Here is a 27,919-nt window from a genome sequence, read left to right as displayed (position 1 = left end):
GTCAGTTTATGGTTTAAGAGTTATTTTTAATTACCAGATACTCTGAACACATTTAACAATTTTTCCTCTTTTGTACCCAGGATTCCTTGTAACTATTCACCCCACCCAAGAAGGTACATTCAGTTCCACAGAAAAGCAAAATGATAAAAGTATCCAATTTACTTATGATAAGGTAGGAAAAAAACCACCCCTTCTTTTTCCCACTGGAATCCAAAATATGATAAAAGGAGACAGAAAGACATCAGCAAGTTCGAGTGAAATGGACATTTATATTGAAATATGCACTAAACAGAATGAGTACTAATAGTCAAGGAAACTTTGCCAAAGCAGAGTCACAAGCTCCCCTTGGGGAGGTTCAGACAGCCAGTGGCAGTGACTCCCCAAAGGAACACCCCAGGGGAGTCTGGGGCTCCTCTCCAAAAAGCCTCCTTTCAAGAGGCGCCCACTCACTGCTCCCACATGGACCCACACAGATTCAGGAGCCTGGACATGCTCCTCCTTTTCAAATAATTTTAGTTTCTTCTTCACTGCAATAAATATAAAATTGGCAATGTTCATACACCACAGCACAGACATTATTTCAGGCTTTAGCATACAACTGTAAACAGTGACTAGGTTAAAAAAAAAAAAAAAGGCCAAGAATTTCTTTTTATGTTTATAAACAAGAGTTAACAATTCTTTTCCTTTTTAGTGATACGAGGGATTAAATACAGGGCCTCACGCTTCCTAGGCAAGCGTTCCACCACTGAGCTACATACATCCCCAACAGGTTTGTTTTATTTTGAGACAGGGTCTTCCATGCTAAATTGCCTGGGGTGGTCTTGAATTTGGGATCTTCCTGCCTCTGCCTCCTAAGTAGGTAGAATTACAGGCAGGCACGGATTACAATTCTTAAGAATGGACCATGAGCTACTTAAGATTTGACTTGGTGGATTAAGATTTTTGACAAAAGATTCAAGGTGATGGCCAGATCACTGCCTATGGCAACCTACACTGTGTGGGCAACAAAACAACTTGCACTAGATCGCCCTGAGGCAGTCTACCTTCAACCCAAACACAGACATCTTTAAAGTTCCATCACTGGCTACCAAATAGCAGGAGGGTGGGCAAAGGGATTAAAATTTTCTGGGAAAGGAACAGAACAGTATCTCTACTAGCTGCCTGGAAAGTTGGCCCCTTAAATCACAACTAAGACATTTCACGGACAGTGCATTAAATTTATATTTTTAAAAAAGTACAAAGACTTTGCAGTAAATTCTGTCACTGAAGCAAACTGGGATGTTAATCAAAGTAAAAAATACATTTTGTCTAGAGCAGTGCAAAGAAATCTTGGCAAGAAATGACAGTGGACTCAACATCTGCACATTAGCAACAGGGCAGAATTTTATTTAAAAGGCTAGTGGTTCAAATACTATTGCTTGAATAGCTCTGGTAGATATAAAATGTACTATCATCTGAGGTTTATACACATAAGCAAAGGAGCTGAGGCCAGCTCACAAAGGGATATTTGATCCTCAGTGACAAGAGAAGCTAAAAGCGCATGCTTGCAGGAATAACCTAAGGGATTTATTTGGACTATATTCCCACCACCTCTGACAGACACAAAAAGACCCAGATAGGAACCTGGCTTTCCACACAAAATTCTGGCTTAATTAACACTCCTTCCTGCAACTATATATCTCATTAAGAATTAAAAAAAATCTGTCTTGAAAAACTGAAGAGCCTGGGCTACCAAAAATAAAAAGGGAATTTTAATATAGTAAACAAGTTTAGTAAACACCATGTATATTTTCTGTTGTTAATGAAGACATGATACATTCAGAAAACTAATCTTTTTTTAAAGACAAAAAAAAAAAAATCCTAGAAAGAGGCTCAACAAGGAAAAAAACCAGCCCAAGTTCAATCCTTCTCAGTCAGATGTGAGTACTACAAAGATCAGTACCTTTCTATGAACACACAAAGCCCTGCCAGTTGCTTTGCAAGCAGCACATAAAACATATACCTTCGGTACTGAATATGAATTTAAGCAGAATCATTGCAGAGCATTTTGATGGGTCATATCACTACCCAATCTGGTCCAGTTTAAAATATGTTTGTAGATCCAGTTTGTATGTATTTCATAGGTATATTAAACAATAAACCACCCACTGTTCCATTATTTTCTTAAATGGCAGTTCTTATAGTTCAAGCAAACCATTAAGATTATAAAGAGCGCTTTTGAAATTCTCAGATAAAGACACATTAATAAGAAACCTGAAAAGTTAAGTGAACCTAGTGTTTTTTTTTTACTAAACTGCCAGGATAAAGGTAGAAAGCCTATCAGTAGCTTTACTGTTTTCTCACGAAATGTCAAAAGATTTTTTTGACTGATATTAAAAAAAATAAAATATAGAGCTGGGGCAAGAGGGTAGTTCAGTGGTAGAGTGCTTGCCTAGCATGTGCAAGGCCCTGGGTTTGATTCCCAGCACTGTAAAAATTAAAAATATACATCACAGAATACTACAAAATTTGAAATGTCAGGCATTATGGAATGAGAAACAGAGTTCTGATTTTTTTTTCATAAAAGGAAACTGTAATAGGTTTTAATGAAAAAACAAACTAGAACTCTGAATATGGATAACACTACACAGACTCTAGCACAGAACATCACACACAAGAATGAGTTACACATCAGTAATATCATCATGAGAGTAACTGGCTGGGGACTCAGACTTCCAGCAATGGAGCTCCTAGATCAAAATTTGTTAAAAGCTCGTAAGGTCAATAAAGACCAAAAAATAAAATTAAAAAGGAGAAGGGATGAGGAAATAAAGAGGAGGAAAGGCTGCATGCATGAGTCTATTATAGACATGATATTCAGCAGCATAAAAAATAATACCCTCCAAAAAGCTTGTCAAAGGGGGCAAAAGCTATTTTTCACTGTTAAGCATGGGAAAGATAAAGAGTGGTACAAATTCACTTGTAACTATAGCATCTCCCATATTTGAGTAATACACATTTAATATGATGCTATATGTTAAGAAAACACCAAGGACATATATGAGTAAAACAAAATAAAACAAAAGGCTAAATTATGAACCTTAAAAACTGGAAAAAAAAAAAACACATCTGTTTAAAGCCAAGTAGGTGTGATTCTGTTAATTATCATATGACATAATCCATAGAAAAAGGCCAAGAAAAGAATCTTCATATTATTCAGTACTTGGGCTTGATGATATCCTAGGAAAAACAGTGATAATTCAATGAATGTGTCACACAAACAACTAAAAAGTCACCTTCTGGTTTCAAATCAATTTAAACAACAATCTTCCTTGGCTAATTTTTCTCCTGTGTCAAACAAAACTTCTATATACAGGACCAGTTTAAATCCCTCCTCCCTTCAAACACTAGATATGAGCATCCAGGAGCATTCTACAATGCAAAGTGCCTTAAGAAAGAGGATTCTGTAGTGCCAGTGATATAACTGATCTGAGGAAGCTGGGATGCTATTAACACTGATGGGAGCCAGTCAGGCAATGGTGGTCTGTTTCTCCTCAGGTGTTTCCTCCAGCAACTGCATGATCAGTTCATGGAGGGGTTTGCAGATCTTTGCATAGCCCCCGCCTGTGAGATGCAGAAAATCAAACATGTCATGGCAGGAGATGGCACCGTCCGAGTGCACAAAGCCCCCATCTGTATCCAGGAGCTGCACATTGGCAAGCTTCGGCAGGGAAACCTTGAGAAGCTGGTTCACCTTGGCATTCTTTTGCCGCAAAGGGTTGGGCTTCTCACCTCGAGGTAATAAACCCTGGGGCAAAACAGAGAAGAATATTAAGTTTGAAGGTTCAATTGTTTTTCTTCACAAGCTTGTGATTTCAGATATTTCTGGAATACTTACTTCATTTGACACTGTAAATAACCTTTGATTTATAAAACACGAGATTAGTTTTAGTGGAAGCTGACCAATCCTGCTTAATTTCTTCCTTTTACTTTCCTCCTCCTGTCACTCAATTCTTGGCTAGTATTCTTGGGGAAGCACCCTTAGCCTACTATTATCTCTACTCTGAACACTTCACCCTAAAGCTTCAGAATTACATACTGAACTTCTGGCTACAGAACCAAACCTGGATGCACTTGAGGTACTCCCAACATGTTCAAAAGCAATTCATCATCTTCCTCTCAACCTATGCTGTTACATTCTATCAACTGGTCATTCCAACATCCCTGAGTCTCTCATCCCACACACCTTTTTTATCACTGTTACTGTGCTGTTGCATCCTAAATATTTCTCTAAACCATCTACTTTGTGTGTGTGTGTGTGTGTGTATTTTAGCTGTAGATAGACACAATATCTTTATTTAGTTATTTTTATGTGGTGCTGAGGATCAAACCGAGTGCCTCACACATGTGAGGCAGGCACTCTACCACTGAGCTACAACCCCAGCCCTAAACCATTTACTTTTTTTCATCCTGATCATATACACACAGTGCTATAGCTCAGAAACTTACCACCCCAATTCATGTAAAAATGAAATGTCCTGACTAGACTTCCTAGCTCCATTGTTGTTTTCCATTCAATCCCGTCTCCTATAGCTATCAAAAAAATCTAGCTCAAAGCCATAATTATTAATGCCATATGGAAGATACACAATAATACACTAGAAGAGAATTGGAACCAATGCAGTCTTGGTGAATCAGAGCCACATAATACCAGGCAGGATAAAACAAGGTGCCCTAAAATGATTTTAACTTGTATTAGTGATCTAATATAATTTTCAGGTAGATAAGAAGTCTGTCAGCCTACTAAAAAAGAAAAATGCCTACTCTTTCTTATATAGAGCACAGTTTTATCATCCCAAACTAGCAGTAGTCTTTATAGAAAACTGATCCCATTACAGAACTATTGTCAGATATCCCCAGCCTAACTGGGTGTAGTGGTGCACACCTGTAATCGCAGTGACTCAGGAGGTTAAGGCAGGATTCTGAGTTCAAAGCCAACCTCCGGGGCTGGGGATGTGGCTCAAGCGGTAGCGTGCTTGCCTGGCATGCATGCGGCCCAGGTTCGATCCTCAGCACCACATACAAAAACAAAGATGTTGTGTCCGCCGAAAACTAAAAAATAATTAAATATTAAAAAAAAAAAAAAAGAAAAAAAGCCAACCGCAGCAACTTAGTGAGAATCTGTCTCAAAATAAAACATAAAAAGGGCTGGAGATGTGGCTCAGTGGGTAAGTGTCTCTGGGTTCAATCCCTGGTAATAAAAGAAAAAAAAAATCCCTAATATTTCAGTTGGTTGATACCCAATAGAAGTTACTTTTATTTAAGCAAAAATTTTTCCACTAGCTTCTCTTATAGGGTCTGTATGGTAACAGGTCTTATTTTACAGAAGTATATTTTCTGCAAGTATTTTTTTCATTTGTTTATTTATTTATTTATTTTTTGTATGTGGTGCCGAGGATCGAACCCAGGGTCTCGCACATGCGAGGCGAGTGCTCTACTGCTGAGTCACAACCCCAGCCCCTGCAAGTATTTTTTTAAAAAGCATAGCTGGGAGGCTGGGGTGTGGTTCAGTGGTAAAGCACTTGCCTCCCATGTGTGAGGCACTGGGTTCGATCCTCAGCACCACATAAAAGTAAATAAACAATAAAAATACTGCGTCCATGTATGATTTAAAAATATTAAAAAAAAAACATGCTCAAAATATATACATTTCCATGTCTAAGCTTTTTCAGAAAATGTTAGGGCCAGGAGTACCAATAAGTATCTCAAAAATTTTACAAAATGAAGTCAAACCCTAGTTTGTATTTCTGTTAAAAGCATAAGGTGTTGTATCTAATAGTTAACAAAGAAGAACACTCTTCAGTGCTGACATGTCAAAGTCTGGGTGGAGATATAATGAACAATAGGAAAGATGACCAGTGAATATCCATCAATAACTAATATATACACACATATATATATATTTAAGTCTCAAGAACAGGGAAACATATTTATTGAGATTTTTTTGCCAAGGATGAGAAAAATTATGCATTTGAATGCCATCTTCCTTAATATCACTATTGAGGGTATTCCACATTGGTTTTTAACAACTGCTAAAATATGGTAATGTTAAAGGAAAAAATATATATTACACTCCTAATCCCTTCACCTTCTAACAAGTGTTAATTTTGTTTCCTTTTAGCACTTTTCCAACTACATGTTTAAGTAATTCTAAATATAATATACATGTTGTTTAGCATTCCAACTTTTCATCTAAACTCACTGTTTTTACACAGCCCTTATAACTATAATGTATTTAACACCAACATATCCAATGACTTATGTGATCACATCCCTATACTACTGGCTATTTAGGTTATTCCAAATATTTTAGTATTATCAATAATTAATACTTCTATATTTCAAATTTCAAAATCTGCCTAAAATAAAGAATATTTATGGAAGATTTACCCAGCAACATTCATACAACAATATTTCCTAAGCAACTACTAAATTCTTGTCACTGTAATTTAAAAGTAAACTGTTAACCACAATAGAATCCTTTCTAGAATAATACAGGATATATATCAACAAGTAAATTACACCATGGAATAAAAAAAATAAATAAGATCTGGCTCTGTAGCATCGATAAATCAAAATCAAGTCTCTCTAGCATAGCATACTAGGCCACATGATCTGGCTCTGGCCTCTTCCTCCTGACCATTAGAGCCTCAAACTTTATATATCCTCCTATGTTTACCCAACAAATACATACAGGTACAAGCCTTTGATCATTTTCTTCTTTTTTCTCTGTAATGCTTCCAAAGTTCTTCCTTCCCCATTTGGAGAACAATGAATTCTTTAAAACTAAACTCTAATATGGTAATGTTTGTCTAAAACATCCTCTGTTCTTTCCTCACTGCCATTAGTATACAGTAGAGTAATTCTCTATATTGCTGTCTCCATCTACTAGACTGTGAACTCCCTCAGAGGGATGATGCCTTATTCATTTTTGTGTGCTCCAGACCTAGGATAGTGCCTTGTATACAATGATCTTCATGTCTGTTGAACAAATGGCTACCTTCTTAACATTATCTCATTAAAGAACTAAATATGTATCAGTTTACTAAAATGTACATTTCAAATATGGCTAAAAAATATCTATATCTAGGCTTTTACACTAAGAAATATAGCTGTTTATCTTTAAGACTATGAAGAATTAGCTTTAACTTTACAAATGATAACACTTTCTGCTGAAGTAAGATTATGAAGTATCTCTTTTCCTCTTGATAGAAATTTCTGATGTTTTAGAGAATTCAGATATTCTAATACATATAACACCTCTAATATACTAACAGCAGACCAAGCAACAAAGCTAACCTAAAACTAGGTTTATTAAAAAGAGACACAGGACTCAAACAAATCTCTATGTACAATTTTTTATCAATAAAGGTAACAAAGAAAAAGTCTACATGAGGCAACAAAGGATTTCCATATGTCTGAACAAAGATAAGCAGATAAAACAACCCTATAGTTGGTATAGGGAATGCTGAGACTAATAACAGTAGGATACATCAGAGAATAAAATAGGTCAAGAAGTAGTACCTTAAACTTTCACCTAAAGATTCTCCAGATTCATCAGCCACAGTATTTTTAAAAAGATTCCTCAGCAAAACTAAAGTATAAAATTCTCCACTCAACAAAGATTACGTACCAATACAATGATTTTGGCCTGTGGCTGCCTTGTGTTGATAAGCTGTACGATGGCCTCAATCCCGCCTGCTACCTCTTCAGCTGTATTTTCATGGTTGTTTGTTCCTACCCAGACAACAATGACCTGGAAGGACGGAAGAAGGGTGGGAAGGCGGGGAAGGGGGATAAATACCCAGAAATAAAGGAATGTCCAACATTTAGATGAAAATCTGATTTCAACAAAGAAAGAAATATGAACTTGGGGCTGGGGATGTAGCTCAAGCGGTAGCGCGCTGGCCTGGCATGCGTGCGGCCCGGGTTCAATCCTCAGCACCACATACCAACAAAGATGTTGTGTCCGCCGAAAACTACAAAATAAATATTAAAATTCTCTTTCTCTAAAAAAAAAAAAAAAAAAAAAAGAAAGAAATATGAACTTCTCAGATGATGCTGGGTAACTTCAACTAGGCAGCTATCTTAAAACATTGATTTATACCTCATATCCTGCATCAGGATAAATTCCAAGCAGAGTAATATTTAATTGGCAAAACTATACTAGAAGGAAAAGAGAAAATTCTATTATTATAGAGTAGGAAGCTAATCTCTCAAAATCCAGAAACTATATAAAAAAGATTTACGGAAAACTCAACTATATTAAAATAAAATCTAGGGGCTAGGGTTGTAGCTCAGTGGTGGAATGGCTGCCTAGCATGTGTGAGGCACTGGGTACGATTCTCAGCTCTGCATATAAACAAAAAAAGACTACGAAAACTAAAAAATGTTTTAAAAATATAAATAGAGCTGGGGTTATGGCTCAATGGTAGAGCCTTGCCTAGCATGCGTGAGGCACTGGGTTCAATCCCTAGCACCACATAAAAATAAACAAATAAAGTAAAGGTATTGTGTTCATCTACAACTAAAAAAAATTATTTAAAAAAAAAAAGAGAGAAAAGGAAATGTCTAAAAAATACCAATCAATCAATCAATCAAACCTAGGCAGCCACAGTGGAACATGCCTGTTAATCCTAGTGACTCAGAAGGCTGAGGTAGAATTGCAAAATCAAGGCCAGCCTGTACAACTTAGACTCTGTCACAAACAAACAAATAAATGGGCTGTGGATATAGCTAAGAAGTAGAGCATTCCTGGGTTAAATCCCCAGGATCCCCAGTAAAATCTGAGAAATATGGGGGGAAAAATGTAATTCACATCTCCCCGATTAGGAGCATCTCATATAATAATAGAAACTCTGAAGGGATTATAATGTGTATAAATACAAAGGTGAATTCAAGGAAAAGAGTCACCGGAGTGGAAGCTGGCTAATGTTCCAAAAAGCTTTCCTCTTAAAATAAAATATATAATTTTACAAATTGGGTGTGGTGACACACAACTGTAATACCAGTGGCTTGGGAAGCTAAGGCAAGAGGAACACAAGTTCAAAGCCAGCCCCAGCAACTGAGTGAGGCCCTAAGAAACTTACTGAACCCTGTCTCAAAATAAAAACTAAAAAGGGCTGGGCAGTGTCGCAGGGGTTGAGTGCCCCTGGATACTGGAGGGGGGGGTATCATTCTACAAAGTGGCTGTCACTTAAGAGACATACATCTAATGATATGGCCCAACAAAACAACTTTCTGCCTTTCTGCTCTGTCCCAAAAGAGACACACGAGGCTTAGGGATGTAGCTCAGTGGCAGAGCACTTGCCTAGCATGAGGGAAGCCCCTGGGTTCAAACCCTGCACTGCAAACGGGAAGAAGGAAAAAAAAAAAAAAAAAAAAAAAGAGGTGCATGGATACTTTCAATGAAATCAACATTTATCAGCTCAGCTTTGGGGTTTTTCTTTTTTTGCAGCACATGGACTTAGGATGTTTATAAGGTGATAAGGTACTGGATAGAGATGTTTATTTGTTTACATCTACTCCAAATTTTCTTCAGAGGAACTTGAAGACCTTGATTACCAATTTGCTTATATGATAAATAGATCCACATTACTTCCTGGCCCTATTCCCATGGCCCACCTAAGAGCAGTTTCCCCCTCATACTGCCCCAGGTCCATTACTCCACAGAAAAGCATATATTGTTAGCACCAAATCTTTTCCTACAACTGAAGAAAATAATTTTTTTTAATTTTAATATTTATTTTTTAGTTTTCGGCAGACACAACATCTTTGTATGTGGTGCTGAGGATCGAACCCGGGCCACATGCATGCCAGGCGAGCGCGCTACTGCTTGAGCCACATCCCCAGCCCATGAAGAAAATAATTTTAACAATTTCTTTTTCTTTACTGGGAGGAGGGGGTACTGAGGATTGAACCCAGAGGACTTTACCACTGAGGTACATACCTAGCCCTTTCTATTTCTTATTTACAGACAGGGTTTCGCTAAGTTGTTGAGGAGGCCTCAAACTTGCCATCTTCCCTGCCTCAGCCTCCCAAATCATTGGGATCATAAGTGTGCACCACCACACCCAGCTAGTTTTAACAATTTCAAATATAACCCAGGCAAACAATATGTAAAACATGAAGCAAAGTAGAATATTAAAGCAATGTGTTGTTTTTACTACAATTTCAGATAATTTAACAACTTAATTTGACAAAGACTTAAAGTTAAAGATATTCTTTTAAAAGTAAGTTTCATTTCACCTTAGGTTTAATGTTCTCCAGTTCCCCATTCTTTAATCTCCACAAAACGTGTCTTGTTGTATCTCCCCCAATTCCAAAATTAAGTGCATGAAGTGGGGAAAAAAGCTCTCGCCATATCTAAAGAGAAAACTTGGGTTAGTAAAGCTAAAATTAATGGAAAATGAAATTCTTCAATTGCAATGGGTGGTAAAGCCTCTAAAATAGACAATTTCCATTATCTCTACTCAAACATACTGCAAAGGGGATGTGAGGGTGATCTGGCTAAAACATCCGTGATCCCCAGGGTTGACTTAGCTGATCTGGCTGGCTTAGGTGGGTGTTCCCTTCCTCCTTCACCTCTCCATGTGCTTCTCTCCTGAAGCTTTGTGCTCAAAGAGGATTACCTTCCCGTTAAAGGATGACCATTCTTCAGTCAAGGGTATACTAGTAGCTGTGCTCCCCTGCTAGAACCTCCAAACAAGCTCTCAAACACACTGCAAATGATGTGCCATTCACTGTTTAAACAGCTTTGAAGATGCCATTGTGTTGTAACAAATTCTTAATGCAGCACTGAGCTCAAGAACTCAGTCACAACTCAATCTGATGATCTTTAAAAGATCCCAACATTTTAAAATTAAGTTACCAATTCAATAAACTCTCCTTTTCAATTATTCAACTATGTTTTTAAAATTGGGTGAAGCAGAAACACATGAGCCAAAAAAAATAAAAAGCAATGTCTTCTTTTAAATTTCCCTCAGAAAAATGCCCAACCCCCAAAAAAGATTTGGAATAGCTCATTACAAAAATAAATAAGACAGCTTTGAGTTGCTATCGTCTCTATTTTCTTTAGAGCCAGCCTTAAACAAACTTAATTCTTTCCTAGCAACACTTGTCTCCCAAATATTAGTATCTGAGCAACAGACAGGCCAGACCGTTTTGGTGAGCCAGTCAGGAGAAATGTGCCCTCTGGTGGCCCTCCCAATTTGTATGGAAAGGAGTAATAATCACATGTAAAGGCAACTTGCTGCACATGGTGAGCCAAACCAGCAGCCTGGACTTTAGGGAATGATCCAGGAATAAATAAGTCATCTTTTCATCTTGGGGAATCTCCCTTCTTTTTCCGCTCAAAGTGATAAGGTACTTATAAATGACTTGGTGGTAGAAGTAAACAGTCCTTGGTCTTTGGAGAACCTTATACGGTCCTCCAGCCAGGCATGTCATACCAGGGAGCACAATTAAGATCTTTAATCTTCACTGTTTGGGGCTATAGCTTAATAGCCATTTGGACATTGCTTGGGCAGTTTTGGGGTACCAACTGATGTGAATAAGATTCAGAGAATTAGGGGAAAAAAAGAAATCCCTGCGTCTCCGTCAGGGAAAAATTCATTGAGAGAACTCTTTTGGTAGTTTTTTCTATAGTAAAGACTCTAGGAAGAGAAGTAAATTAATGATTCAGAAAGGAAAGAAAGACATTATTACCTGGTAGTAATCCTTGGGAAAAATAAAAAACAGAAATTGGTCTTCTAAATGCATTAAATCCACATCAGTTGGTGTAGAGACATGATACTACTAGGTCTCATATATTTAAATTAAAAAATAAATAAACATAACATCAAACTACTTAGAAGTCAGAACAAAAAACAGTTTACAAACAATGCTGTTTTTGTTTTTGTTTTAAATCATGTTTGGTGGCACCAAGAATCCCATCAGGTAGGTCTGATTTCCCTTGTACTTTGAACTAGAGCTTCTCTAAAAGTTATGAATAAATCTATATGGTCAGATCACAATGAAAGTCTGTTGGTAACTAACAGATACATACTAGTAGCCATGAACCACCCTCTCCCCACTTTTACCTCATATTGTTGCATTAACTGTACCATGGAGTCTCCCACAAATAGTACATCGGGCTCTTTGTCTTTGCAATCCAGGACAAATCTATTGTGCTGGTGTGAAGAAAAAAGAAAAAAATCAGAAACTGGCATTTATTTCCCTGAGATTTCTTGGCCTAGAAGGAACAACCAGTTATTGTTAAAACATTTCTCTTTGGCTTGGGGGGGGGGTATAGTTCTGTAGTACAGAGCATACTTAGCCTGTGCAAGGCCATGGGCACCAAAAAAAATAAGCAAAAAACCAAACTCAAAAAACAAACACCTTTTTGATCTATCCTTAAAGTTATTCTTATTTTGTGATCAACCAACTCTCTTCCTCCCTTACCATATATTGATCACTTTCATATGATCAAGAAAACCCAAATTCTACTGAAACCAGAAAAGAAAATTACATTTCACGTTTTTTTAAAATTTATTTATCTTTTCCTCATACATTCTTTATATATACCTATATACATACTGGGGATTGAACCCAGGGGCTCTCTCCCACTGAACACCAACTGGTGTGGATTTCAAGCATCCTTAGCCCTTTTTATTTTTTGAGACAGGACCTCAAGTAAATTGCTAAGGCTAGCCTCGAACTTTCAATCCTTCTGCCTAAGCATCCAAAGTCCATAGGATCACAGGTATGTGCCACTGCACCCAGCTTCCTCAAACTTTTATTAAAAAATTTTCCAGGTTTGGACTGGGGCTGTAGCTCAGTGGCAGAACGCTTGCCTTCCAAGTGTGAGGCACTGGGTTCAATGCTTAGCAGCACATAAAAATAAAATAAAGGCATGTTGTCCATCTACAACTACAAAAAAATAAAAAATAAAAATAATCCCCAAGTTTGCCAGGCGCAGTGGCACACACCTGTAATCCCAGTGGCTCAGGAGGCTGAGGCAGGAGGACTGCAAGTTCAAAGCCAGCCTCAGTAAAAACAAGGCACTAAGCAACTCAGTGAGACCCTATCTCTAAATTAAATACAAAACAGGGCTGGGGATGTGGCTCAGTGGTTGAGTGCCCTGAGTTTCAATACCTGGTATTGTCCCCCCACCCCCACCCCACCAAAAAAATTCCCAGATTCATCTCTATGTATGTGTATATGTTTGCTGAACAATTTAAAAGGATAAGTTGCAAATATGATTCTTTGTCCCCTAAATATTTTTGCACACATCTACTAAAAGGACATTCTTCTATGAAACCATCAACTACTTTCATACTAAAAATGAATAATAATCCCATAACATCAATATTCGATCCATTTTCAATCTTTCCAATTGCTCCAAGAGCTAAACTGTTTCTATCCTTTTTTTAAATTTTTTTTTTTAGTTGTTGATGAATACATAGTATCTTTATTTTTATGTGACGCTGAGGATCCAACTCAGTTCCTCCCATGTGAGAGGCAAGCGCTTTACCACTGAGCTGTGTCCCCAGTCCTCCTCCTTCCTTTTTTAGAGACAGAATCTCAGGCTGGGATATAGATCAGTGGTAGAGAATTTGCCTATCATGTGCAAGGCCCTGAGTTTACTCCCATGTGTGTGCATGCACATGTGTACACACAGGACAGAGTCTGGCCTAAGTTGCCAAACAGGTCCGAATTCCTAGTATTGAGTGATCCTCCTGCCTTAGCCTCCTGAGTAGTTTGAGATACAAGCATGTGCCAACACACCTAGCTAAGACACTTTTAAAAATGAATTTTACCCATCATGCTTAAAGACAAAATTTTAAATTTTATATTCATCCCAGAAACAAATTTGCAGGATGCTTTAAGATAGTTCCTCGGGAAGGTATGAACACTGTTTCTTTATTTTCCAACTCTACATTCTACTATTTCCCTTAGGAATTAAGGTAGAATTGCTATTTAAAGTATTTCTGGTGACAACAGCAATGCAGATGACACAATGGTGAAGAGATATTCACCCACACAGTGGAATGAATAAATGAAAGTAATGAAAATACTTCCAGAAATAATTTGACAGTTTTGATTAAAACAGTTCTTTCTCATGGTGACAGAATCAAGGATAGCCTGCTTGCCTGCCTATCTTTCTCCCTCCCTCCTTTTTTTTTTTTTTTTGTATAAGAGACTGAATCCCTTGGGTGCTTTGTCACTGAGCTATATCTCCAACCCCTTTCATTTCAAAAGTTTTTTTTTGGTATCACAGACTGAACCCAGGGGCACTTCACACTGGAGCTACAACTCCTCTCCTCCTTTTTTAAGACAGGGTTTAAGTTGCTTAGGGCCTTGAACTTGATTCCTCCTGCCTCAGTCTCCCAAATCACTGGGATTACAGGCACACCACCATGGCAGGCTCTAGGCCTCTTTTAAATTTTTTAAAAAATTTTGAGACAAAATCTTGTTAAATTACCCAAGCTGGCCTCAAACTTAAAATCCTCCTGGCCTCAGCCTCTTGATTAGCTGGGATCGTGGGTATGAGCCAGCCCAGCATAATTTTTTTCTTGCTTCCATGTTTTGTGCAATAAACTTTTTTTTTAATTACTATTTTTTCCAGAGGTATTTTCAAATTGAAAGGTGAAGATAAAACAAGAATAAACCAGGGAGCTGGGAGCACAACTTAGTGGAAGAATACACATGACTGGCATGCCCAAGGCCCTGTGTTTGATTTACAGCACTAAAAAAACCCAAACAACAACAACAACAACAAAAAAACCTTAGCTATTTCAAGTGTCAACTCTCTACTGCATGCACCAATTACCATTTTCAATATCAACAAGACAGCTCATGTTTATAGAGTAACAGAATTTAAGCATTGCTGTTCCAAAGATTCTAGCACTTCACATTTCAAGTGCAGAGGCAGAGCTGTGAGTGGTGGTGCACACCAGCAACCTGGGAGGCTAAAGCAGGAGGATTCCAAGTATGAGGCCAGCTTTAGCAACTTAACAAGTCCCTGTCTCAAAATTTTAAAAAAATAAAGCAAGGACTGGGGATGCAGCCCAATGTGGTCAAGTACACCTGGATTCAATCCCAGTATCAAATAAAATAAATCAATAAAGTATAGAAGTAGTTGTATTAAGTTTGAAAAAAAAGAGAAAAGACTAATCCAAAACTATTATCATTTTAGGATATTTTCTTATCACTTTTTTTCACATGATCCTATCTATCTTCTACTCCCCCCACCTTTTGCTTTGTTTTTAAACACAGTTAATCATCACAAACACCTCCTCCTGGCACAATGGGTGTGGGGGTCAGGGGCAAAAGAACTATACTCAAATTCTATCTTGTTTATTTTCTAGTCTCGTGACATTAAAGCAAGTGCATAATCTGAGTCTTGGTTTTCACAGCTGGTGATAATTCTCTTTTTGGAGTTTAGAAGATCATTCTATGAAAAGGGCTCAGCTATCGTATGGCACATAATATGTAGTCAACAAGCAACAACTATTAGAACTGTACTCAACATCATATTGTATGCATTTTTCTATGTAGTTTTTATGATTTTTTATAACCATATTTTTAATGGCCATATCATCTTCTTTGAATGCATCCACTGCTGTTCCAAAGGTTCTGATACTTTACATTTATTTTACAGTACAAAAATAGTTGTAATAAGCTTGGAAAAATAGCAACAAGTTCAATATTATTTCCCTCAAGAATTAACTCATCTTTCTGGGATTGAGATATGGAATAAGCAACAAATGTCTTCATCTGAACCCTACAGATTTTTCACCCAGGAAATCCTGAATTCAACAAGAAACCCATTCTCCTGAATAATGATGTGGATGGGGAAGTGAGCATACAGAGATCTTGTCTTCTCACAGAAGCTCAGGGCTTGATTGTGTTTTGTACAGGACTAAGGACAGTGTGAACAGTAGCCAGTTCCTTTCTATTTCCCCACTATTTGTCAACCTAAAGCCTATTCTTTTTCTTTCTAGGGAGACAAACTTCCATATTGTTGTGACTGAAGTCCCTCTGGGGCCCTTCATAATAACCGGGCGTCCCTTCAGAATGATGTTGACATTTTCTGGAATGTCAACAGCCTGACTACCAAGAACAACCTTCATTTTCACAGTAGATGCAGTACAGAGCTTCAAATTTATAACAAATGAGCTATATAACAATCTATACTGGTTAGTGATGTATTAGGATTATTCTTATTGTACTTTCACTTGAACTGATTATTAGCTCTCCTACACCACTCCTTTCTTTTTCCATTTCAGGAAACAAAAGTTAAATACTTCATGTCATGACTTTAGAGGTACTTACATTCTAATACTTTGAGGATATTTTTATTGATAATGTAACCAAAGAGATCAATGCTTCATTTGCAATATTTACTACAAATATTTTCCTCAGTCTACTGCTGAGCCTTATTTTTCAAGTTAATAGGCTCCCCCCATTTCTTTTTTTGATACTAGGAAATGAACCCAGGAGGGCTTAACCTCTGTCAAGTTAATAGGTTTTGCAATGATTTCTATTAAGTTTGCCTATAGTAGGGTCTATATATAACCTTTTTTTAAAAAGCTGATTAAGGAAAAGATAAAATGTTCACAAAGAGAATAACACAAGGAACTGCCATGTATCCATCGTGAGCTATAGCAATAACATAACTTTCTTTGGGTGAGTGGGGGTACCAGGGATTGAATTCAGGGGCACTCAATCACTGAGCCACATCCCCAGTCCTATTTTGTATTTTATTTAGAGACGGTCTCACTGAGTTGCTTAGAACCTCGCTTTTGTTGAGGCTGGCTTTGAACTAAATCCTCTTGCCTCAGCCTCCTGAGCTGCTGGGATTACAGGCATGTGCCACTATGCCCTGCTACAATAATATAACTTATGGCAACATTTTTCTTCTTTTTTGCAGTAGGAGAGATTGAATCCAAGGGCACTTAACCACGGAGACACATCCCCAGCCCTTTTTTTAGATTTTATTTAGAGAAAGGGTCTCACTGAGTTACTCAGGGCCTCACTAAATTGCCAAGGTTGGCCATGAACTTGCAATCCTCCTGCCTCCACATCCCATGTCAACAGGATTACAGAGGTGTGCTACCACACCTAGCTCCTGGCAACTATTATGTCAGTCATACCCGCAACTCCTATCCCACCCTATCCCCGGATTATTTTGAAGCAAACCAAGGATAAATAATTCCAGGTATAAATATTTCAGTATGTAAATCTTTAAAAAGACTTTAAAAACTATAACCACAATAGCAATTTTACTCCAAAAACATAAAACAGTAGTTCCTTAACAGCAATAAATAACCAGGGCCCAAATTCCACATTTCAATTTTTGTTTGATGTTTTTTTTTAAATAAAGCAGGATGTTAATAAATTTCTAAAATTCCTTTTAACCTACAGGTTGCCCACCCTTCTACTACAATCTCCTAAATTTACTTTTTGAAAAATATATTGACATATAAATTTTTTTGATTGCATTCCCATAGTGAGAGTAAATATCTTCATCTGTCCTTGGTGTTCCCTGAAAAGTACTAATTTTTTTTTTTTTTTAAAGTACTGGCGATTGAATCCAGGGGCACTTAACCACTGAGCCACATCCCCACCTCTTTCTTTTTATTTTGAGACAGGGTCTCATTAAGTTGTATAGGACCTTGCTAAATTGCTGAGACTAGCCTCAAACTTGTGGTCCTCCTGCCTTAGCCTCCTGAGTTACTGGGATTACAGGTGTGCACACCACACCTGGTAAGGGTTAGATATTTTGGCAATATAGTAGGCACTCTATATTATAGAGTTCTGCATCTGCAGATTCAACCAACCTGATCAAAACTACTGTCAACTTTTCTTTTCATTCCATAAATAACAGAGTATAACAACTACTTCTAGGGCACTTACATTGTATTCAAGTAATCCTGAAATGATTTAAAGTACACAGGGAAATGTGCATAGGGTTGTATCCAAATACTACACCATCTTATGTAATAAGTTGAGCATCTGTGGATTTTGGTATGGGGAGAGATTTCCCTGGAACCAATCCTCCATGAATACTGAAGGACAACAGTCCACAGGTATTTCATGGGTATTATATCTCATGCTTGTTTAATCATAATTGTTTTTTATTTCTTTTTAAAAAATATTTTACTTTGAAATAATTTTAGGTCTACAGAAGAGATGCCAAAGTTAGAGTATTCCCATATACCATTTCCTCACAGCTTCCTCCAATGTTAACATCTTACATAAACATGATACTTTTATCAAAACTAATATCAATAAATACTATCAACTAAACTAGATTTTTTAATTCAGGTTTTTTTTTCCTCCTTGGTACTGGGGATCGAACCCAGTGGCATTCTACTGCAGAGCTATATCCCCAACCCTATTTTATTTGGAGAAAGAGTTTTGCTAAATTGCTGAGGCTGGCCTCAAATTTATACAACTATCTCCAAAGTTGCTGGGATTATAGGGGGTGCACAGGTGTGCATCCAGCTCATTCAGCTCTTACCTGATTTTCTACTAATGCCCTTTTTCTGTTCCTGGAACCAGTTTAGGATACCATGTCAAATTTAGTCCTCATATCTCCTTAAGATCTTCTAATCTGAGACAGTGTTCTGATCTTATCCTTTGTAACTGACACTTTTGATAAGCAGTGGTCAGGTGTTTTGTAAAATGTCCTCAATCTGGGTTTGACTTCCACAGAGGTGATACATCCTTTTTGATATGTAGGGTACATGACCTTAATATGACTTATTACTGATGATGTTAACAGAGGTTCTCAGCACCACATATGAATAAATAAAATAAAGACCCATCAACAAATACACACACACACACACACGTATATGTAAATAGACTTAACACTCCAGCTGCTGGAGAAAGGGATATCAAAAAATAATGGTCACATGTTAAAATTATCAAAGTAATTTCAGGGGAAACCCTCTGAGGCTAGGCAAATACTACACATTTCTCCTTAAAGTGTATCCACCAATTTTAATATTGATCAGTGGAGCCTGCCTATGGATATTATAATATGCAAGTCCACAGATGATTTTATTTTCCCTCCTTCCTTCTACATTCATTAAAATTCTAGCTGTCCACCACTGTGCACACTTGAAACCACTATGACTAAGGATGCTGAGGCAGGAGGATCCCAAGGTTGAGGCCACCATGAGCAACTTAGTGAGATGTCTTGAAATGAAAAATAAAAAGATTGGGGATATAGCTCGGTGGTAGAGCAATCTAGGGTTCAATCCCTAGTATCAGGAGAAACACACAGTACACACATAAAACCCACTCTAGTGGAACAAATGGAGAATTTTTTAAAAATTTTTTTAATATATATATATTTTTAGTTGTAGATGAACACATGGTATCTTTATTTATTTTTATGTGGTACTGAGGATTGAACTCAGTGCCTCACACATGCGAGGCAAGTGCTTTTCCACTGAGCTACAGCCTCAGCCCCACAACTAGAGAAATTTGAATATGGTTTGTAGATTAGGTAATAATATTCTATCAATGTTAAATTTCTAATTTTAATTAGTTATGTTTAAAAAAAAAAAAAAAGAGTCCTCAGGAGCTGTGGCTGAGGCTCAGGGGTAGCGCACTTGCCTGGCATGTGTGAGGCACACTGGGTTTGATTCTCAGCACTATATATAAATAAATAAAATAAAGGTCTAATAACTTAAAAAAAAAGCGTTATTTGAAAGAAAATAAAAGTCCTCATTCTTAACAAATATTCTAAAATACTTAGGGAAAAACAAGAAGAGAGAGCAAACTTACCCTCAAATGGTTCAGGAAAATTAGTATGTTGGAATATACAAATAGATTCAGACAGAATTAGGCAGATATGGCAAAATGTTAATGATTCCTAAATCTAGGTAAAGGATATAGGACATTCTTTCTAAAATTTTTGCAATATGTGTTTAATTTCAAGACTTCTTTAAAAAAAAAAGTTTTTAAGACATTACTATCTTTTTTAAAATTTTTATTATTAGTTGTTTAAAACATTACATAGCTCTTGACATATCATATTTCATACATTTGATTCAAGTGAGTTTTTTTTTTTTGACATTACTATCTTTTAAGACTAACATAGGACAACCACCAAGTTATCAAAACATTCCTCAGCTCCAACGACAGACTACTGATCAGGAACATTTCTAACACTAGATTTTTTATTCATAGGTATATATATATATATATATATATATATATATATATATATACATACATTGCAGCTTTGGTCAAAAGACTCCCCCAAAATTGAAGAGACTTGTCCCATGTGAATAATAGATATGCACTTCCTTTTACCTGAGACATCCATCTGTCATCTCCTTGAATATCTTCTGCTGCATGTGGAATTGCTGCTGGGTTTGAGTCTCCTTGGCTCATTCTATACCTGAGAAAAAATGTCTATGTCATGTTCATTTATTAAAAAGAATGCTTGTTACCACTTAAATATTACATCACAGATTTTAAATAATTTGTTTCATAATGGGTTTTGGCCTAGAAATTAAACTGGGATTTATTTTCTTTTCTTTTTTTTTTTTTTTTTTTTTTTTTTTTTAAAGAGAGAGAGAGAGAGAGAGAGAGAGAGAGAGAATTTTTTAATATTTATTTTTTAGTTCTCGGCGGACACAACATCTTTGTTGGTATGTGGTGCTGAGGATCGAACCCGGGTCGCACGCATGCGAGACGAGCGCGCTACCGCTTGAGCCACATCCCCAGCCCCTGGGATTTATTTTCAATAGTTACAGCAATTATTAGAGTCCACTAATTACTAAATATCACAAAACAACTCTATTACAGATATGATAAAACCAGTCATAACCTGGAACTAATTTTGAACAATTTTTTACTAGTTATTTTTATTTTTTGTACATGTCTTCACTAAAAACATTTTAGTGATGATGAGCTCAAATATGGATCCAATGGTAGGAAGGAGGAATAAGTAAAATTCAGAAAAAATTAGAAATCCTAATCTTCATTTTCAACCAGTTCTGGAGAATACATACTAGAAACAGACTTCATATGCAAAGACAACAAAAAAAGAAATATCCAGGTTTTTTATGACTTATACACAAAAAGGAGGCCATCCTCAAACTAGAGTCAGGCTTTCTCTAAATGAAAACTGATATAGTAAATAAAAAATATAAATTCATTTCAAACACACATACTTGTGCACATTTGAGCATGCACATAAATACACACAAAAAGTACCTAAAACACTACATCGGGGATTGCCAAGGGAGTTCTTTCTTTCTTTTTGGTGCTGGGGATCAAACCTGGGGCCTCAGGAATGTCTACCATTAAGCTACACCCAAAAAAGTAGTAGTTTTTTAGACTCTCAAAGTACCAAGCCATAAACACAAAAGCATACCTTCTCATTAAAAATACATTATAGAAGCAAATAATAGTATTATTAATTATAAAATTAGCTCAGTTCTAAATGATACTATTAAAAAAAAAATTAGGGTGAGGGCCAAGTTCCTATCTGAATGAAACTATAAAATATCCACATCATAGGAGTATGTTTCTTTACATTACTGTAATTTATACCTATTAGAAAATGGTTGCTCTCTACCCCATTCTCACAATATCACTATAAAATGAAGAAAGCAAGTGTCATCAGAGAATTCAGGTAATCTGTGTGGTGAATTACTGAGAAAGATTTGCACTTAGGTTTGCCTGACATCCATGTAGCATCTGACTTACTGAAGATATATCAGTTTATGCTAACTCCTTATATGAAGACTTTTATGTAACCACTCAAGAGACATGCAACATAGAGTTAAAATCATCAATGGAGTCTGGCATGGTAGAATACACCTGGGATCTCATGTACTGGGGTAGGGGTGCTGAGGAAGGAAGTTTGCAAGTTTAAGGCCCACTTATCAAGACTCTGCTTCAAAATAGAATTGAAAAGGGCTGGGGATGTGTCCCAGTGGTAAAACATTTGCCTAGCATGTTCAAGGCCATGAGTTCAATTGCCAGTACCATCATCACCAGAACTACAACAAAAACATCAACAGGATAAAGGAAAAATAAAAATTAATTAAAGGGTCAAAAGACTGTCATATATTAAGTTTGTAAAATTTGTGCATTTTACTTTTGTTTTTAAATCAACAAAATGTTCTATGTAGAATTTTTAGTGCCAGACACTGTGACACACACTTGTAATCACTGCTACTCAGAAGGCTAAAGCAGGAAAATTCTAAGTTCAAGGCCAGCCTTGGCAATTTAGCAAGACCCTGTCTCAAAATAGAAAAAAAAGGAGCTGGTGGGGTCCAGGTGGTGAATGCCTATAATCCCAGCGGCTCGGGAGGCTAAGACAGGAGGATCAAGTTCAAAGCCAGCCTCAGCCAGCGAGGCTCAAAGCAACTCAGTGAGACCCTGTCTCTAAATAAAATACAAAATAGGGCTGGGGCTATGCCTCATTGGTGAAGTGCCCCTGAGTTTGATCCCTGGTAGCCCCCCCCCACTCTCCCCCAAAAAAGCTCCTACTAGTCTTAAGACAGATGGCAATGCCCCTTTTCCATCTTCAAACTTTGATATCTATATATGTAAAAAAATATAACATACAATTCCATTTTAAAAATCAACTATTCAGGGTTGGAGTTTGTAGTCAGTGATAGAATGCTTGCCTAATAAGCATGGTGTTCAATCCCCGGTACTGGGGGAAAAAAACACAAAGACAGGGGCTGGGGATGTGGCTCAAGCGGTAGCGCGCTCGCCTGGCATGTGTGCGGCCCGGGTTCCATCCTCAGCACCACATACCAACAAAGATGTTGTGTCCACCGAGAACTGAAACTAAAAAATAAATATTAAAAAATTCTCTCACTCTAAAACAAAAAAAAAGAAAAAAAGAAATAGTTCAAAGAAATGAGTATGTTTATAAAGTATAGAGAAACTGATTGGGGGAAAAAAACACAGACATAAACAGCTGTCTTTAAAGTATTTAAAGATTATTAGGAAAGTATACTAAGTTTATTTTGCATGACTCAAAACAGAAAGAATGCCAGTATATACAGTAAGATTTGGGGGGGGGGGGTTTAAATCTAGGGCCTAGTGCATTCTAAGTATGTGCTTTACCACTCAGTTACACTCCCACCATAGTGAAATAAATTTCTAATAAATAAAGAGTACAGACTAAAATGATTTGTCTCACAAAGTAGATTTGTCTCAATGGAGATACAAAGAAAAACTAGGTCAATATATAACAGTAAAGCATCAAGTGAACAAATGAGTAAAGGTTGATCCAGATTAGTGGGGTCCAAACCTTCTTCAATGTTTTAGAATCTTTTTGAAATGCACTCCAGTATACTTGTGTATAAATTAAGTATTTGAATTACTGTGTAAAATATAAGTTAAATTATTAGTAAAGTTTATTTTTCCCTTTTTAAAGTTAAAAGAAGTTTTTAAGTTTTTTTCTTATGTTTTCATCTTATGTATCACAAAGGGTGAACATCCTTTCAAGACCAATAGTCAACATAAACATCTCTTAGATTTAGGGTTCAGTTTACCAATGTAGATTTTTTAATTTATCCAACAGGTAAACAACTAATCTAAAATAATTAAGCTGGGCAAAGTGACACACACATGTAATCCCAACTACTCAGAACGCTGAGGAAGGAGGATCACAAATTCAAAAACAGCCTGGGTTAAAATAAAAAAATAAAAATAAAAAGGGCTGAGGATTGTTAGACCAGGACGCAAGAAAAGACCACTGACTCCAATTAAAATCAAATTAAAGCAAGCTTATTATTTCGACCGGCCGGGCTGCCTTGCCCCTCAAATCGTGGGAGCCAAGGACAGCCCTGAGGCTTCTTTGTGGCCCAGTTTTATAGCCCAAAAAGTTACACAAAGGGGGGGGGGGGGTTACAGATAACAACATTCTGAAGAGCATAACACAAGTTTACATTTTGCTGGCCCTGGCATCAGAATTTATGGAGATCTTAGAGACTCAGAGAGGGTCGTTGTCTGGCCAGGGAGGGCCAGAATTTATGAGGCGTCACTAAGGTTTAGGAAAGGGTTGTTATATGGTCAGGGAAAACCGGACCTGGGTGAGTTCAGGGCATGGGCAGGCATTCCAATCAGCTTTACAACATCAACTAATGGCCAGGCCATACAGACATCCTGATATTTTTACAGAAAACAGAAATGAATCCTTCATAACTTGTGACAAGCTGGCTTCTAATCTAATGAGATAACTAGGCTAGGTATATCAGGATGTCACTCAGTATACAAGTCCTGGGTTCAATCCCCAGTACCACAAAATTAATTAATAATTAAACTTATTATCTATAGAACCCTGTGCTAGGAGCTTTACTTCAATAAAATTGAAGCTCAGAGAAATATAAGAAACCTCCATGATAGAGCTGGGATTTGAAATCATAGTAATACATAGATTAACTATCCCTCATCCAAAATGTTTAGAACCAGAAGTGTTTTGGATTTTAGACTTTGCAATATTGGTACATACACAAATGAGGTATCTTGGGGATGGCACCCAAAGGTAAACATAAAATTCACTTATATATCACAGGCTGGAGTCGTGGCTCAGTGGTAGAGCACTTGCCTGGAATGTGTGAGGCCCTGGGTTCGATACGCAGCACCGCATCTAAATGAATATAAATCCATTGACAACTAAAAAAATATTTTTTAAAAAATTCACTTATATATCACATACATCTTATATGCATAGCCTGAAGATAATTCTGTGTTATTTTTAGTTGCCTGCATTTGACTGTGATCCATCACATGGTGTCAGGTGTGGAATTTTCCACTTGTGGAAAATTCATGTCAGCGTGCTCAAAAAGTTCAGATTTTGGAGCATTTCATATTTTCAGATTAAGGATGCTCAACCTATTACTGTTGAACAAACCCCAAAATATATTATCCTTGAGCAAAGGATGTTACGTTCTATACCGAAAAGACTATATGAAACAGAGACAAATTTTAATTTACCAAGTTTTTCCTGCTTATTTTTTATCATCACTACCCAAATTTAATGGTATTTTGATACTGAGAAATACTTCCACCTGAACTTCCTTACTGACAAAATGAAAAAGGCATGTGGAAAGAGAAACTGAGGGGGAAAAAAATGTCACTTGTCTAAAGCTAAAAGGCAGCTATAATGGAAAGAAGACTAAAAAACACCCAATTAGGTAGTTCTTTTTCCCTTTTTAATTATGAATACAGGATCATCCTTCCTCTTCTAAGAGGGCAAAGTATTTGGGCAAAAATTTGTTTCTGTGTGCCTTCAGAGACTTGGATTTTGTACTATTTTTGTCCAATAAAAAATCTTAACAATACAAAGTAGCTTTCACAGTTTCACTGATGCCTATGCTTGGTAACATTTTTAAACACCCTAAATACCAGAAGACAAAAACTAAGCCTGAAACAAGATCTTGGGTTCCATCCCCAGCATGGGTGCATGCATACATACATACACACACACACATACACACACACACACACACACACACCTGACCCATAAACCCAAGTGATTCACTCTTTAAGAATCGGGTGAAAAAGCCTGGTGTGGTGGCACACACCTATTATCCCAGCCGCTCAGGAGGCTGAGAGAGGAGAATCAGTAGTTCAAAGCCAGCTTCAGCAACCACAAGGAACTAAGCAACTCAATGAGACCCTGTCTCTAAATAAAATACAAAATAGGGCTGGGGATGTGGCTCAGTGGTTGAGTGCCCCCAAGTTCAAGCCCCCGTACCAAAAAAAAAAAAAGAATCAGGTAAGAGATGTACAACCTAGAGGGTTATGCATTTGGAGGATTCAAATATGGGAGACAGATAAAATTGTTGAATTTTTTACAACAAAAAATGAAGAATGTGTCAGGAGCTATGCAGAAGAAGCCTGTGTTATATCACATAAAAAAAAAAAAAACTGTGAGTAACTAGGTTTTCTACCCCAGTGACAGATTTGCATAGTATGTGCAAAGCCCAGGATTCAATCACCAGCACTGCAAAAACAAACAAAAAAAGTAACAGGGAAAGATTTGACTTCCATCTCATTTTACTGATTCATAAGCAAGTCATAAACTTGAGATTACAAACAGAATCATTTAGAAAAACCTAGCAGAATGGAATTAATAGATAAGAGCAAAGTTTTGTTAATTTATTACAACGGGCTATATTCCAGCAAATCCTTAATTGCCTATCAAAATGAATTCTCTGGGAAGGTGAGGAGCAAGCAACTAGCACAATTTTGCTGCATTTTAAATCTTCTCTACTTAATGTGGCCTACGACAATACAAAACAAAACCAGAATTTCCAGATGCATATAGCAGGATACTGTAGAAACCAGTTCCAACAAAGAAGTGTAAATGTTCAAGCTGAACTGGATGACTCTTTAAAAGTTTGAACTGTGAAACAGATGGAAGGAGAAAGTTTAAATAAGAATTAAAAGATGTAGAATGTTTCCACTCAGATCTAAGATTCTTCATTTTGTTTCATAGGGAGCTGGCAGGCTTATTCTAAAGAGGAAAACAAGCCTCATCCAGAATACCCTGCCTCAGTGGTGGTGGGTGGGTCCCTGGGTTCCAGCACATCCATAATTTATCACATGCCCTAGCCAACAAATTAATGCACAATGATTCCATCCCCTGCTCTCCCACAAGGAGGCAATCTTTATGTCAGAACAATGTGCCCAGGAGAAGAAACTAAAAATACAAGGCATATCCAAGGCAAAGACAAGCCTCCCTATTTTCTCTTTCTTCTTTTGCCACACCTTTACCTCTCTCCCCAATTTAAAGCTGTACAAAATGAGGTCCCCAGGCCCTAGGGTCCAGGCGGTTCTTCCTTTCTCCATGGGCAGGCTCTACAAAGAAGCCAAAGCTTGTATTGAGTTTTCTTAAGGTTTGCATATAAATAACGAAAAGCCAGAGCTGGCCTGGGAGCTATGGAAAGCAGAATAATGAGTCACCCCGCAACGACTCAATCAAACCTGTAGACCACAATGCCCCCGATCTGGTAAATGGACGGGGACTGGGGAAGGGGGACCACCCCAAAAAAACCTATCCACTGACAGGTTTAACTAGCTGATTGGAGAATGGCAAATCACCAATCTCTCTGAGCCTCATCTCTAAAAACAGGTGCTGGACTGGATAGCCTTCTAAGAAATAATTTGAGTCATGACATGGATCTTTAGAATACGTTACAGGAGGCAACTGGGAAGTTTCCAAAGAGGAGGCATTTTTCAACAAAAGGGGGAGGGAAAAGTGCTTGGTAAAAACACACACATTTGGGCCTCCAACTAGAGGCGGGCGGAGAGAGCAGGGTCAGAGGTTCAAGCAGAGGGATGGAGGGAAAAGGCAACAGCGACGCTGGAGGCTGGGTGTGTACGTATAGGAGGGAACGATCGGATGAAGGGAGCCGGGGGTGCAGGAAGGCCTACTCCAGGGGTGGGCAGGGCGCCGCGCCCCGCCACGCTACACCTCCACGAGAATCGCAGGGTGGAGGCGCCGGTCAGCGGCTGAGGAAAGTCGACAGGTTTAGGGATGGGGTACCGGGAAAGAGGCTCACAGGCGGAAGGCGGCCTCCACACATCTCGCTAGCCGAGAAGGCGCGCGCTAGGCCCCCCAAGGGCTGGCTGGGGTGATGGCGCGGGGGAGGGGCCGGCCAGGGTGGGGGAGGGGAGGTCGCGGGCCTCTCACAATAACATCTCGCGGCGCGTTCCAACCCCCAGCCTTCGGCCACCGGTTCCGACAACCCTGGATGCACTCACTCAGGTAGAGGGTCCGTGCGGGCCCCAAGCGGCTGCGGCGTCGGCTGGTGGCGCGTCTGTCGCTCGCTCAGTCCCGGCGGCCCCAGTCCGGCGCGTCCCTCCTCGGGCCCCAGCACCAGCAGCAGCGCCTCCA

General features: G+C 37.9%; 1 protein-coding gene and 1 pseudogene across 1 annotated transcript; both read right to left on the bottom strand.

Moving 5' to 3' along the window:
* Positions 1-40: 40 nt before the first annotated feature.
* Pafah1b2 (platelet activating factor acetylhydrolase 1b catalytic subunit 2) lies at positions 41-27,919 on the bottom strand. Its single transcript, XM_026396349.2, has 6 exons — positions 27,787-27,919; positions 20,356-20,443; positions 12,120-12,209; positions 10,288-10,404; positions 7,673-7,795; positions 41-3,787 (listed from the first exon to the last, which is right to left on the bottom strand). Exons 2-6 carry the CDS (start codon positions 20,434-20,436, stop codon positions 3,509-3,511), a joined length of 690 nt encoding a protein of 229 aa, XP_026252134.1. The 5' UTR covers positions 20,437-20,443; positions 27,787-27,919; the 3' UTR covers positions 41-3,508.
* On the bottom strand, positions 15,619-16,154 carry LOC113188149 (large ribosomal subunit protein uL6 pseudogene; annotated as a pseudogene).

This window comes from Urocitellus parryii, chromosome 4 (assembly GCF_045843805.1).
Source record: "Urocitellus parryii isolate mUroPar1 chromosome 4, mUroPar1.hap1, whole genome shotgun sequence".
Lineage (NCBI taxonomy): Eukaryota > Metazoa > Chordata > Mammalia > Rodentia > Sciuridae > Urocitellus > Urocitellus parryii.
This window is presented reverse-complemented; position numbering and strand designations above follow the sequence as displayed.

Bases quoted from the DNA above. Each gene is read 5' to 3' on its own strand.
- Pafah1b2 (XM_026396349.2), bottom strand. From the start codon at position 20,436: ATGAGCCAAGGAGACTCAAACCCAGCAGCAATTCCACATGCAGCAGAA. The intron at 7,796-10,287 runs GTGAAATGAAAC...CCGTCCTTCCAG, and splicing joins TGGAGAACATTAAACCTAAG to GTCATTGTTGTCTGGGTAGG. The intron at 3,788-7,672 runs GTACGTAATCTT...GTTTTGCCCCAG, and splicing joins AGGCCAAAATCATTGTATTG to GGTTTATTACCTCGAGGTGA.